The 15,144-nt window shown below is 45.9% G+C and overlaps 1 protein-coding gene across 1 annotated transcript in view; it reads left to right on the top strand.

Annotated features, from left to right (window-relative positions):
* The first annotated feature begins 4,399 nt into the window (after positions 1-4,399).
* LOC122902414 (retinal rod rhodopsin-sensitive cGMP 3',5'-cyclic phosphodiesterase subunit delta) overlaps positions 4,400-15,144 on the top strand; it is a 51,817-nt gene continuing 41,072 nt past the window's right edge. The window contains exon 1 of the mRNA XM_044241848.1: positions 4,400-4,629. Coding sequence (XP_044097783.1) covers positions 4,580-4,629 — 50 coding nt within the window. The 5' untranslated portion in view covers positions 4,400-4,579. The remainder of the gene's footprint in view (positions 4,630-15,144) is intronic.

Here is a 15,144-nt window from a genome sequence, read left to right as displayed (position 1 = left end):
GTCCCCAGCAGCCCCCCGGGCGCCGCCCCGGCCCCGCGGAGCCACCACATAAGGAAATGTTTGCGCCTGGGCGCTCGCTCCCGCCTCCCTCCCTGCCTCCCCGCCCGCCGCCCGGACGGGCCAGGCAGGGGCGGGCGCCGCCGGGAGGAGCCGCCCGCGGGCAGGGGAGGCGGAGCGGGAGTGGGGGGAAGTCGGGGTGGGGGAATGCGGGGGGTGGCCTGAGGGGTCGCCCTGCCAGGCTGGGTGGAACCGGCCGGAAGCCTTCTCCCACCCCAGCGCCCGGTCAACGACAGGGACCCGCTGCCTAGCGGAGGGAGGCGGTGGCGGGGTGGCGGGGAAGCACGGAGGACTAGCCGGACACGTCTGGGGCCACGGGGACCCTGGCTTTGCATCTCAGACCCTGGAGTCTGTGACCTGGGCCGCGGGGGCGGGAGGGGGGGGGCGGTTTGTAGGGATGGTCCCTCCCGCCCTTTCGAAGCTGGCACACTCGGGCCAGTTGTCCCTCTCCCGGAGTCCAGAGCAATGTCTTAGTCCTCTGCATGGTGACTGTGGCATCCTGACTCCGAGTCACTCCTTAGAGAAGAAATATTTTATAGCTGGCTTGCTGGCCGGCGAGGTCAGGCTCACAAGGACTGCGTCCCTTCTGGAGTTTTCCATTAAGTTATTTACACAGACCCAGTCCCCAACAAGCCCACAGACCTCTGTAGGAGGCTGGCTGGTACAAGGCTGCATTTATTCTGCAAACGGTCTCATTTCCCCAGGGTCCCTCTCCTCTCTTTAATGTTGCCCTTGGAGGTAAGAAGAGGCCAAGGGTGGTGCCTTCTAGGTCTCTGTGGTTTACTCTTGGGAGCTAAAGAAATTCCCCACCAGGTGTTTCCTGGGGACGGACTCCACGCCCAGCAGGCATTCAGAAGGGGCAGCTGGCCCTCTGTTCAGAGGTTCGGAGGCTGGGGAGCTGGAGTCCGGAGCATTCTCCAAGAAAGGGTTATTGAGGGAGAATGGTATCACCCAGATCCTTGGCTTTGGGAAAAGTGTGACATGCAGAACAGTAATCCAGAACAACCTGCCCGTTCAGCTGGAGAGGAGGTGGGACCACCTCACCTACTTCTAGGTTACACAGATTTGACAGATCAGATCTCAGGCTTGGTTTCCTAGGAGGTTCCAGCCTGCAGCCCTGCTGGTGGATTAAAGCAGTGGTGTGTCAACCTTGCCTTAGTGACACTGGTACAACGGCCATTTATCCCCAAGGCCCCACCTCCCAGGCAGGCAGGGCTGCCCAGAAGTGGCAGCCAAGAGGGCTCCACAGGATCGCCCCCATCCCTAAGAGCAAGTGGGACCTTCTCCCTGCCCACAGCCCCCCTTCTGAGGAAGGTCCCTAGTGGTTCTTTCCAAATGAAGCCTGGTTCCCCCATCATGGGCTCAGCTCTCTCCACCCCTAGTAGTAAGGGCTGTGGACCATGTCCAGGACCAGAACAACTGTAGAACAAATGTGGGAGAGTGAGACTGCGTTTGACAAGGTCACTGACTGTGGGGGCCCATGGTTGTGCACCCATCCAGTCCTCACTTACACAGCTCCCTTATTTTTAAGTAATCTATACACCCAACACAGGACTCGAACCCACAATGCAGAGATCAAGAATCTCCCGCTCTACCAACAGAGCCATCCAGGCATCCCCTCCCTAGCCTTTTAATTCAGGATGTACAGGGACAGCCCAGCAGGCTGTAATCCATACTGCATAGACTTTCAGCATGTATCAAGTGTGAAGAAGCTATTTGCTCTTGGACCCTGGCATCCAGCAATTTGGGTCTATAAGCTCCAAGGTGCAGAAACTATCTGGCTGCTGCAGTGGTGGTGAAGTTTTCCCTTCTTCCCTTCTAGGTTCTTTGGCTGGTCTAATAATTAAACTTATACAAGACAGATTAACGAGAAAAACAGACAAAAATAAACAAGAGTAACTCAGTATCCAAAATGACCAAAGCCATGCCCTTAAAAACCACTTTCAGTTAAAGACAAAAGATGCTGGGGGTAGGGAGCCAATTACAGGACGCTACCGCAAAGCCCAGTAAACAGGTGTAAACTTACTGTGTAGATTTAAATGTTGTCCTCTCCATTGATAAGAGTCTCCAGAGATTAGAGCCATCGCCCTCTTCCTGGAACAGTGAGTGAGACACCCTTACAAATGGAGATTTCCCTTTTAAATGTAAATGTCTCTCACAAAAGGGTAACTTCACCTTTGTCTGCTGTTTCTGAAAAATAACCTGCCTAAAATAAACAGTATGCTAAAGAGGCATATTTTGGGGTAGTATATTTTGCTCCCCTAGCCTTAACATAAGCTTAACACAGCATATGCTCAGAAAGTATCTTTTGGGTGGCAGAATAAAAAAAACTTAATTTCAGATCACAAAGATCTGGTCCTTATAAAGGTATATTATACGTGTTTCATCTAAAAGGCTGTCTTATGAAGTCCCCCATTCTCCATCATGAGACACATTCAGATGGGGTACAATGACAATGGGGTAGTCGTAGAGGGGTTCTCAATGGGATGTAGAGATATGTTATAGGTGATATATTTAATTTTTAAGATATTATTTATTTGAGAGAGAGAGAGAGCATGAGTGGGATGGGGCAGAGGGAGAGAGAGGAGCAAGCTCCCAGGCAGCCTCATGTGGGGCTTGATCCCAAGACTCTGAGATCATGAGCTGAGCAGAAGGCAGACATGCTTAACCAACTGAGCCACGCAGGTGCCCCAGAGATTATGTATTTTATGCCTTTAAAATATAACTAGGAATAGGGAGCATAAGAAGAAAATATTCCTAACTATATGAAAGGCAACCAAGAGGTGGTTCTTTGGTAACAGGACGAGGGCCGGACTAGGGAACTTGTAGTCAGTCAGCATAAATGCTAACAGCCATGTTTCCTGAATACTTACTCTGTGCCTGCAATACTCCCCAGGCAGGATCCCCCTCCATCTCCACTGACAGTACTTACTTGTCCAGGCACCCAGCCAGGTCAGAGCAGGGGCCTGAGGCTTTGTCTCTCCCCTTCGGAAAGGGGTATGCTCAACACAGAAGAGCTGGAAACAGCAGGAAGTATAAACAACTGGGGAGACCCCATTCCCTCCCTGGAGAGGCCACTTCCCTGCTGAGCCTGTTCCCCACTCTCTGGTCTGTACCCCACAAATGGCCTCTTTCCCACACACCCTCCTATCACCTGCCTTTTCTACTTCAACCCCATCCTCTCAAATATGAATTTGGTGGCATCTCCTGTTTAAATGCCCCCCTAGAACAAAGTTCTCAGGCCTGATTAGAAACTGGGGCTTGACCCCTAATTCCCTCTGTAGCCAGGCCCTGAACTTGGTTCATGGCTTCCTCCAGGAAGCTTTTTAAATCTTGCCAGGTAGGGGCCTCCTTCCCAGCTTCATCGTGTTGCCCTTTACTGCCCACTTCTTTGTTTCTCTCACCGACTGTCCATCATTGTCACTGTGACCCCATTGCAAATTGGGGGCCATGGCACGAACCCAATGAGCCGGGAGGAAAGAATAGAGGAAAGGTTAAGAATAGCATAGAGTAGTAGGCAGGTGGTTATGCTTTGCATGTAAACTCAGCAAAGTTAAAAGAATCCAAAACAGGCCAGAAACATGATCATTTTCACGGCTGCTACAAAATGCAGGTGGCTGAGCTTGCACTCATGGGTCTGCACACAGCCCAAGGCAGTTTGCTGTATACACCAGATTCACGAATCCACGCACCTGTGCACATCTTGGGTTCATGTAAACCCGAGTCCGTACATACACGGACCTGTGTAGGCAGCCAGTCGGAGCAAAAACAATTGTGTGCATACTCGGGTGGAAGCATCCTCGAGATGCAGCACACAGAAGACACGTGGAAATCCACCGGTTAGTGCACGTCAGATGGTGCACAAACAAATTTGGCATACTGGGGCGTGCGCACTAGCCCGAGATTGTGCACACGTGTCAAGATGCACACCCCAGGGTTGTGCGCATACGAGGCCATGCATGCCGCCCCGCCCCCCTCGCCGGGGGCCAGCTCGCGCACCCACTCGGATGCTTGGATGAGGTGAAAGAGCCCATTTCTCCCAATACTCTGACATAGTTTCAGCGTCTGGGCGCCATCTTCGCCTCGCGAGCAGCGGAAAGATCAGCAGGACGAGCAGCCCCTGCGCTGGGGCCTTTGTTGTCCCGGCTTCCGGGCGTCCATCATGCGGAGGCCCCGCGCGCTCGAGCACGAAATGGCGGTTGGGGGCGGGGCGGGACTGGGCGACCAGGAGCAAGGCCCACCCCCTGCGAAGCCGCTGAGTGTTTCTATTGGCTGCTTAGGGTGCCAATCGGCGAGGTGAGCTTTCCATTGGCTTTGGGGCGGGCGCTCCCAGGCTAGGGGGAACGAGAAGGGATCAGGAGCGGGAGCTAAGGGGAGGGAGAGGCCGGTCCGGGTCTGGCCGCTGCCTCTGCTCGCCCGAGGTCTCCAGGCCGGGCTGCGGCTCAGTCCTCCGTTCGTGGGCACCGTCTGCGAGGCTCCGCCGGGCCAGCGTGAGAGAGCCGCGGGCGGCGGCCGCCGCAACATGTCAGCCAAGGACGAGCGGGCCAGGGAGATCCTGAGGGGCTTCAAACTGTATCCGCCCGGGAGCGGGGCGGGGCCGGGAGGACTTGGGAGGTGGCCTCTAGCTGAGGAGACGGGCCGGGGGCGGGGGCCGCGCGAGGTGGGCACCGGACGGGAGCGCGGCTGGAGGGACAGAGGGAACGGCGTCCGGGGCCCCCTGTGGGACCGGGCACTGGAGGCGAGGCAGGGGGCGTCCTGAGGGAGGAAGGGGACGTTGTCTGGAGCCCCGGGGACTGGAGGCGGAGGACCCCGGACGCAACTGGGTTGGGAGAAGCGCCTGGCGTCGGAAACGGGATTCGGGGAGGCCGGCTAGGGTCCGAGCCTCGGGCCGCACCCAGAGGCCGGGAAGGGGCTGCGGCCCGTAGGGAAGGACTGAGGGGGCGCGGTGAGCTGGACTCGGAGCCCCGCAGCCCGTTTGGCGGGAAGCCCCCGGGGGAGCAGGAAAAAGTGACTCGGAGCGAGTGACCTTGTGTGGGACAAATGCAAATACTTGCGCTAAACTCTCCCGGGTTCCCCTGTCCCACTCGACCCCCGCCTTGTTTCCACAACTTCTCTGCCTCACTTGTGGCTCCTTCCAGGGCTGGAGCCGAGGAAGGTGGGCAAAGAGAAGCCCGGGATCGACCTTATCTTACCTCTGTCTTGGCCTTTTGAGGCATTGGATGGTGGCTGCTTCTTTCTCAGCTTTTCGCTTTTCTGTCCAGCGAAGTGAGGACCCTAAACTCTTGCGTGAGGTGCCTTGAAGTGTTGTGGTGTTGCACTGGGACTCCTGGCAAAGGTATCTGCTCCTTCGCGTTTGTGTGGTTAACGCGTAGACAAGGTGGAGCTGTCCAGCAATTACTTGATTACGTTGGGGAGACCGTAGGATTTAGCAGGATAGAGAAATCATTGCCTTGGGCCTGTTGTGCCGCTTGTGCAACCTTCGCTCCTTAAAGTAATGAGGAAACCTCGTGTTGTAATGGAGGGTCGATCTGTAACCATAGAATGCGTATGAAAAAAAAATGCAATCCTGGACATTCCAATTTCAGATTTTCCTGCTGACCTTTTTCTCTTTTTACATGGTGTGCGTACAATATGGGACATTCTCAAATTCTTCTCTCGGTGAAATTGTAGTCCTCACTTTAGATCTGTTCCCCTAAAAGGAGATTGAGTGAGGCACTTTTCTCTGAGCTGCCTGTGTTTTCACAATGCCCATTTCACCCTGCAAATTTTAATTGCTTTGTCACCGTCAGAGACCAATTCGGTAGTAAATTTTAGAACACAAAATGCAAAAAAGTTACAGGATGCTTTGGATTTGCAAATAAGAAGTTTCAAATGGAAGCCGACCTGCTATGCTTCTTCCGGAAAAAAAAACCGATTGGCGTTATCACCTGGGCCTAATGCCATTCCTGATAAACTTTTTCAGTACTTTAACGTAGTGAATTTTAGTAACAGCCTCTTTTATAGCTCCATGTACCTTTTGGTGTTTCTCTTCATAATAGCACCTATAAGTAAATAGGGATGGCTGATGTGTTAGAAAAGCTATGACACAAATTTTATTTTTCACTTAAGTAATTTATATTGTTACTTAACGTGTGTGCTGTAGACAGTAAAACCGGAGACTGGAGAATTGAGCGATTTCAGAAGCACCATTTTTGTGCGATTGGAGAAAACACATTGCTGAGAACAATAAAAATAAAAATCCATGGCTTTCAGACAAAGCAGAAGGGGAAAATTTAACTTCTTACCTCAGTCTGGGCTCAGTCTGGTGAAACTGTTGAAAAAGAGGCCAAGGGACAAATGTGGAAAAGAGTAGAAAGCAGAACCTTCATCAGCCCCATAAAGGGCAGGTGAATTAACCAGTTCAATGATGACTTTAGTGTGTTAAGAAACAGACTTTCAGAGAAGGTTTGACCTGAGCTGATTAAATCTTAACAGAAGAAGCCACATAAAAAAGTTAACATGGTAGCAAGAAGATACTCATCCTCTGGTAGCCTTTATTGACATCTGAGGATTGAGAGAGAAAGGGAAAGGAGTTCTAGAATTTGCCCATTACCTTCAGGACAAAAACAATGTTTTCGTAAAACAAACTACCTATTGTCCCTCTTTATTATTGGGTAAATTGTTTTTCTGAACTTCCACTGCATCTGTTTCTGTTAAGTATTTTCTACCAAAAAAAAAAAGCTCCATTATATTCTCCTACCAACAATGACAGTGCTCATTTCCACATTGACTATGTCTGTCTTTTATATTTTTGACAATTTAGACAAGTAATACCTTGTTTTAGTTTGTATTTCCCTGGATACCTAGATTCCTGAATAGGTAATGGAGCATAGTGGTTAAATACAGCAATTCTGGACTGTAGAGCTGTACTGTCTGTGTTGGAATCCCAGCCTTGTACTCTTGGTTGTGTGTCTGTGAGCAGCTTCTTTAACCTATGCCTCCATTTCCTCATCTGTTGCGAAGATCGAATGAGTTGATAGCTGAAGCATTTAGAAAAGCACCTGATGCCTAGTAAACATTATATAGTAGCTCTTTTTTTTTTTTCTTTAAGATTTTACTTATTTGTCAGAGAGAGGGAGAGTGCTTGAGCAGGGGGAGAGGCAGGCAGAGGGAGAAGCAGGCTCCCTGCTGAGCAAAGAGCCTGATGTGACAGATGTGGCACTCGATCCCAGGACCCTGGGATCATGACCTGAGCCAAGGACAGACCCTTAACTGACTGAGTCCACTCAGGCATTCCTATAGTAGTTCTTCTTATTATTAGAGAAGTTGCAAAATATTCTGTTTGGCAGTTTCTTTTCCATGAATTGCCTATTGATTTTGGTTTTGCCCATTTTATTATTGAATTTCTTATTACTGGTTTGTAGGTGTTCTTTATTTTAATATTATTTGCCTGTTCTGTATGTTGCAAATATTTTTCATCAATGTATTGCTCATCTCCTTTTTTATTGAACAAATTTTATTTATTTATTTATTTATTTATTTATTTATTTATTTTCAAAGAGTTTATTTGAGAGAGCATGGTGTGGGGGGAGGCCAGAGGGAGAAGGAGAAGTGGACTCTCCACTGAGCAGGCAGCCCAACTGGGGGCTTGCTCCCAGGACCCTGAAGGCGGCAGATGCTTGTCTGACTGAGCCACCCGTGTGCTCCTGTTGAACAAGTTTTAAATTATCATTTTAAATTCATCAATATTTTACATGTGATATCTGCATTTTGTGTCTTTTTTTTTTTTTAATTTATTTGAGAGAGAGAGAGAGACAGAAATAGTGACAGAGAGCCCAAGCTGGAGGGGAGAGGGAGAAGCAGGCTCCTCACTGAGTAGGGAGCCTGATGCGGGACTCAATCCCCAGACCCTGGGATCAGGACCTGAGCCAAAGGCAGACGCTTAACTAACTGAGCCATCCAGGCACCCCTGCATTTTGTGTCTTAAAGATTTATTTACTGGAGTGAGAGAGAGAGAGCACGCGCATGTGGGCCATGCATCACACCCCCTCGCACAGGCACAATCAAGAAAAGTGGGGGAGGAAGAAGGAGAGAATCTCAAGCAGACTCCCCCTGATGTGGAGCCATCTCAGGGCTTGATCTCTCCATTCTGAGATCATGACCTGAACTGAAATCAAGAGTTCGATTCTTGGGACGCCTGGGTGGCGCAGTTGGTTAAACGACTGCCTCCGGCTCAGGGCGTGATCCTGGAGTCCCGGGATCGAGTCCCACATCGGGCTCCCAGCTCCATGGGGAGTCTGCTTCTCCCTCTGACCTTCTCCTCGCTCATGCTCTCTCTCACTGTCTCTCTCTCTCAAATAAATAAAATAAAATCTTAAAAAAAAAAAAAAAGAGTTCGATTCTTAACCGTCTGAGCCACTCAGGCACCCTTGCATTTCGTGTCATAAGAAGACCTTCCTGACCTTGGGCAAGTCACTCCACTGTCTCTTCCCATCCATTTTTTTAATATTCAAACAGATAAAAATCATAGTATCTACTTTATAAGTTTGCAATACAGATTAAATTAATTGTTATGACTAAAGAAACAAAACAAAACTTTTCTTATCTCAAGATTAAATATTCTATGTTCCCATCTCTTTTTAATGTTTAGCTCTTTAATCCACCTGGAATTTTTTACACAAATTATATGTGGGAGAAATCTAACTTCTTGTGCTGTTTTAAAGTGGTACTTAATTTTTCCATTACCAACCTCAGCCCCCAGAAATGACCTTTATTGATATTTTAATATAACCTTCCAATATGGCTAATGTAGTATATTTGCTTTTATAAGAATTGAATCATAAGCATTATTTTGTAACTTATTTTTTCTCCTAATAATTAATTTACCATGTTCATAACTTGCAAAGATTTTTACTTTTAATTGCCATCTTTTTTTTTCCTTAAGATTTTATTCACTTATTTGTCAGAGAGAGAGACTATAAGCCAGGAGGAGTAGGAGAGGGGGAAGGAGAAGTAGGCACCCTGCTAAGCAGGGAGCTCAATTCAGGGCTTGATTCCAGGACCCAGAGATCATGACCTGAGCTGAAGGCAGATGCTTAACTGACTGAGCCACCCACGCGTCCCTTTAATTGCTTTCCATGACATAAATTTGTTATAGTCCTTTTATACAAGTTTTCCAGTGTACCCTGTATAATGCACTGTTCTTCCTCTTCAAACTGCTTTTCCTCAACATAAATACAGTTGGCCCTTGAACAACACTGATTTAAACTGTGCAGGTCCACTTACACAAGAATTTTTTAAATAGCTATGGTATACAGTATTGTAAATGTGTTTTCTCTGCCTTATGATTTCTTTTTTTTTTTTAAAGATTTTATTTATTTATGTGACAGACAGAGATTACAAGCAGGCAGAGAGGCAGGCAGAGAGAGGGGAGGAAGCAGGCTCCCCACTGAGCAGAGAGCCCGATGCGGGGCTCGATCCCAGGACTCTGAGATCATGACCTGAGCCGAAGGCAGCAGCTTAACCCACTGAGCCACCCAGGCGCCCCTGCCTTATGATTTCTTAAGAACATTTTTTCCTCTCACTTACTTTGAGGCACCTGGGTGGCTCAGTCATTAGGCATCTGCCTTCAACTCAGGTCATGATCTCAGGGTCCTGGGATCGAACCCCACATCAGGCCCCACATCAGGCTCCCTGCTCCTCAGGAAGCCTGCTTCTTCCTCTCCCACTCCCCCTGCTTGTGTTCCCTCTCTCGCTGTGTCTCTCTCTGTCAAAGAAATAAATAAAATCTATTTTAAAAAAAAATAGGGGAGGCACCTGGGTGGCTCAGGCGCCCATATAATTTTATTATTCTTATACCATTTGGAATTTGCTTTGGTCTAGGATATGAAGTAGTGATTTAACTTTTCCTTTGAAGATTAGCTAATTGCCCCATTTACTTGTACTCCAGAAGTTAATATAATATCTAGAATATAAATGATTGCCACCAGGGGCACCTGACTGGTTCGGTTGATGGAACATGTGGCTCTTGATCTTGAGGTCGTGAGTTTGAGACCCACAGAGATCACTTAAAAATAAAATCTTTAATTAATAATAATCTGAGTGGCTCAGTCAGTTAAGCATCTGACTCTTGATTTTGGCGCAGGTCTTGAGCTCAGGGTCATGCGATGAAGCCCCACATCAGGCTCTGCACTGGGCATGGAGCCTGCTTAAGATTCTCCCTCTCCAGGGCACCTGGGTGGCTCAGTGGGTTGGGCCTCTGCCTTTGGCTCAGGTCATGATCTCAGGTCCTGGGATTGAGCCCCACATCAGGCTCTCTGCTCAGCGGGGAGCCTGCTTCCCCCTCTCTGTGCCTGCCTCTCTGCCTACTTGTAATCTCTGTCAAATAAATAAATAAAATCTTAAAAAAAAAAAAAAGATTCTCCCTCTCCTTCTTTCTCTCTCTCCCTTTCTCTCTCTCTCCCCCTCTCAAAAATAAGCAAATAAATAAAATATTTTAAAAATTAAAAAAATAAACAACTGCCTACGAATCAGTAAAATAAATGGGTGAGCTGGGTGGCTCAGTCAGTTAAGCGTCTGCCTTCAGCTCAGGTCATGATTTCAGGGTCCTGTGATTGAGACCCACGCCTGGCTCCCTGCTCACTGAAGAGCTTGCATCTCCCTCTGCCCCATCCCCCTGTTTGTGCTCTCTCTCGCTCTCTATCTCAAATAAATCTTTTTAAAAAATAAAATAAATGTTTAACTCAAAATGGACAAAGAATATGAACAAAGAGTTCACAGAAGAAAACTACAAGTAGCCAATGAATATATTAAGAGATGTTCAACTTTAATAAATCAACAGACTGTCTCTTTTTTCCCAATTAATTAACAAAAATTTAAAAAGTTGACAATAGGGGCTCCTGGCTGGCTCAGTCAGTAGAGCATACGTCTCTTTTATTTTTATTATTTTTATTTTTTTAAAGATTTTTTTTTTTTGACAGGGAGAGATCACAAGTAGACAAAGCAACAGACAGAGAGATGGGGGAAGCAGGCTCCCCACTGAGCAGAGAGAACCTGATACGGGTCTCGATCCTCGGACCCTGAGACCATGACCTGAGCCAAAGGCAGAGGCTTTAACCCACTGAGCCACCCAGGCACCCCTCCTTTTTTTTTTTTTTTTTTTTAAAGATTTTATTCATTTATTTGAGAGAGTGCACAATCTGGGGGAGGGGCAAAGGGAGAAGGAGGAGCAGACTTCCGGCTGAACAGGTAGCTGGATACCAACCTTGATGCCAGGATCCTGGGATCAGGATCTGAGCTGAAGGCAGATACTTAATGACTGAGCTACCCAGGTGCCTGAGCATGCAATTCTTGATCTTTGGGTTTTGGGTTCCAGCCCCACAAGGGCCATGGAGCCTACTATAAATAAATAAATCAAAATCAATAATATTCAGTATTGACAACTATTTGGGGGAAAACGGACACTTCACTTGCTCTGTGTGTGTGTGTGTGTGTGTGTGTAGCTTTTATGGAGAAAGTTTATGAATAACTGCAGCAGAGCAGAACAGTAGTTAAAGAGTTCAGTGGTTAAGAGCGTGGACTCGAGGTTCAGACTTACTGCCTTCAGCATTGTTACCCTAGATAGAGCATTCAAACTGTAAACCTCAGTATCCGTATAATTTCCTCACAATGTTGTTAAAATTACATGAGACTGCATATAAAATAATTAATATAGGGCCTGGCACATAGTAAGTAATAAATGTTAACTATGTTATTATTTGTTTTATTAATAATTATTAACATTATAACAATAACAGTGGTAATAATATTGCTGCAAAGCCAGTTTTTTTTTCCTGAGGTAAACCAGTGCCTTCATGCTGTTATTCTCTTACAAAGAAAATAGAATATTTCTGTTTTGCCTGTTTGAAGAAATGATTTAATTAGTAAACATTGATGTATGCCTAGTGTTTACCTTGTTTTCTGGGAAGTAGTTACATTTCAATTTATGACAGCTTAGCAGAAAAGGAACTAGTTTGGCTCAGAAGGTTTCTGAAAGTAACTTACACGTGTTTTTTTTCATTCCCTCTCCATAGTTTGGTCCTGGATCCCCCACATCCTCTTTCTCATAGCATCTTTTTTTTATTTTTAAGATTTTATTTATTTATGTGACAGAGGTCACAAGTAGGCAGAGAGGCAAGCAGAGAGAGAGGAAGGGAAGCCAGGCTCCCTGCTAAGCAGAGGGCCGGAGGCCAGACTTGATCCCAGGACCCCGAGGCCATGACCTGAGCCGAAGGCAGAGGCTTTAACCCACTGAGCCACCCACCCAGGCGCCCCTCTCATAGCATTTTGATCTTTGACTTTACTTCTAGTCAAAAATATTTGGCTTTAAATCTTCTATTCATTTAGATTTCCTTATTAAAAATAGTAGACTGTTGAACTTTTCTTGAAAGTCGGTATTCCCTGGGACGCCTGGGTGGCTCGGTTGGTTGGACCACTGCCTTCGGCTTAGGTCATGATCCCAGAGTCCTGAGATTGAATCCTGCATCAGGCTCCCAGCTCCACGGGAAGTGTGCTTCTCTCTCTGACCTTCTCCTCACTCATGCTGTCTCTCACTGTCTCTCTCTCTCAAATGAATAAATAAAATCTTTAAAAAAAGAAAAAAAAAGAAAGTCAATATTCCCTAATATATGCCTTGGCCAGGTGTTAAAATTGAGTTTGATTTTTGAGTTTATGATTTTCTAAAATACAGTTTTTGTTTATCAACTCAAGCTCTGGGGAAGCAACCAAAACACAGTACTCATAAAGCCAATGAACAGTGTTGATCACAGATTGTCCAGTCATAAACTTCATGTAGATTATGATTGGTAGTGTGTTTTCCAGGATGAGAAGTTGTTATTATTACCCTGAATGGATTAAGTGAAGTTATGCCCTATCGATCATGTTATTTAGGATTTTTAAATGGGAATTCCTGCTTTCACATTTTGGGGAGGAATTTTGAAATATAATTAGATAGTCTTCAGATCTTCTAAATTTCCTTGAGGATTCTATATATGGTTTATAGTGAAACATTATAGTAACTTCTGGAGAAATGCAACAGAATATGGTGAGACTCCCATGAAAAATTCTGGCTATATTGTCACTGTATTTGATAAAGGGCTAGCAGTGGTGCTGAGGTTTGGCAGCTCTGGGTTCCTATTAAGCTTGACCTCACTTTTGGCTCAGAGGCCTCCCTTGTAAGCAGTCCGCAGCCTCAAATCTGCATGGTAAAGGAAAACTTAACTTCTGAACGTACAGACCAATCCCTATTCCTGAGCTTTAGCATCATAGGAAGATAGTTTAAAGGCCATTGTGACGGGGCACCTGGGTGGCTCAGTGGGTTAAACCTCTCCCTTTAGCTCAGGTCATGATCTCAAGGTCCTGGGATCGAGCCCCGCATTGTGTTCTCTGCTCAGCAGGGAACCTGCTTCCCCCTCTCTCTCTGCCTGCTGCTGCCTACCTGTGATCTCTCTCTCTGTCAAATAAATAAGTAAAATCTTTAAAAAAAAAAAAAAAGTCTATCGTGACTAGTAACCTAAAGTTTCCAACCAGTGCCTGAATACTTAAAACTCAGATTGTCAAGAAGTTTCCAACCAGTGCCTGAATACTTAAAACTCAGATTTTCAAGAAGTTAAGATGAGTAGGTTCTTTTTTTGCTTTTGACCTGATGATAATTTTGAAGCTGAGAAGAAAAACAAGTATATTTTCTTACAGTCTAATATCCATAAAAATCTCGTGATTGGCAAAGAAGTCCCACATGTGAGGAACTTGTTTGGTCTATAATGAGAGGTCATGGCTAAGTCCACCTGGTCCAGAGGAGAGGCACTGGAATCATGTGGAGAATGGGAAGGTTTGACCTGAAGATGAAGAATTAAGCAAGGGATGTGAGTGTTCTAAAGTTTAAAAAGCTGTTCTAGAGAGAAAGAATTAAATGTATTCTATTTGGCTCTCAGTGAAGGGTAGATGTTATAGAGGACAAAGTTTTTTTAGCCCAATTACCTGAAAGGGGGTGGGGAACGTTTTCCAGAAAGTATTTTAAGCAGCAAATGGATGTTCCTGTCCATCAGGAGGATTGCAGAGGGAAATTTTGTGTGCATCAAGATAAAGTGTTAGAGAGATGATCTCCGGAAGGACTCAAATCATTTTCCAACACCACAATTCTTTGATTTGGTGACAATCATTCTTCATTAACGAGGATGCTTTGCAGCAGGTATTTCTATTTAGATAGGAGCTACACCTAAAATAGGCAAAACATTGTTTGTAATTTGACATAATTAAAACAAGACTTCATTTCCATTTTGTTTTTCAGACAACTCTTTTCTTAGATGCTCAGTATTGATGAAGTATTCTATTTAGTGTATTGTGGACCCACTGATTCAGAGTCCTGGAAAGTAATTACTGTCTCTGAATTTAGAGAAAATCTAGAGAACTAAACAAATAACTCTAATATAAATAACACTTTAAATATAGCCATAAGAAGAAAGGGGATGACCTAATAATATTTGACATTCCTATAGTCTTTTTCAGTTTTTCAAACTACTTTAATATACTATTACATTATTGCAACAACTCTATATAATTACTCACTTTATAAAAAAATGGGAAATTAAGGATTGATGACATTATCCCTGAGATTAAGGCAGAACCTGGAGGTTCTGACTACAGAAATGTCATACAATTAGGCCACCCCCTTTCTTTTTATGGCTATATTTCAAGCGTCACAAAATAAGTGCCTAAGTAGCATAAAGTGCTGTAGTATCTCAGAGGAAGGTTGACTACTCCTGGAGATGTTGAAGGCTTTAGAATTGTCCTTGGGATAGGATCTTAAAAGAGAGATGAGTAGGTGTTGAGCAGCTTAATTTTCAAGATCCTGGAGAGTAACAGAGGAGGGAAGGTGACATGAAACATGCAGGAAGAGAGTGCTTTGGAGGCGATTTGGGATCAAGAATGAGGAGGAATGTAAATTGGAAGGGGAGATGAACCATGAGAGACTATGGACTCTGAAAAACAATCTGAGGGGTTTGAAGTGGCAGGGGGGTGGGAGGTTGGGGTACCAGGTGGTGGGTATTATAGAGGGAAGAGCTTGCATGGAGC

The sequence above is a fragment of the Neovison vison genome, chromosome 3, assembly GCF_020171115.1.
Source record: "Neovison vison isolate M4711 chromosome 3, ASM_NN_V1, whole genome shotgun sequence".
Classification (NCBI taxonomy): domain Eukaryota; kingdom Metazoa; phylum Chordata; class Mammalia; order Carnivora; family Mustelidae; genus Neogale; species Neogale vison.
This window is presented reverse-complemented; position numbering and strand designations above follow the sequence as displayed.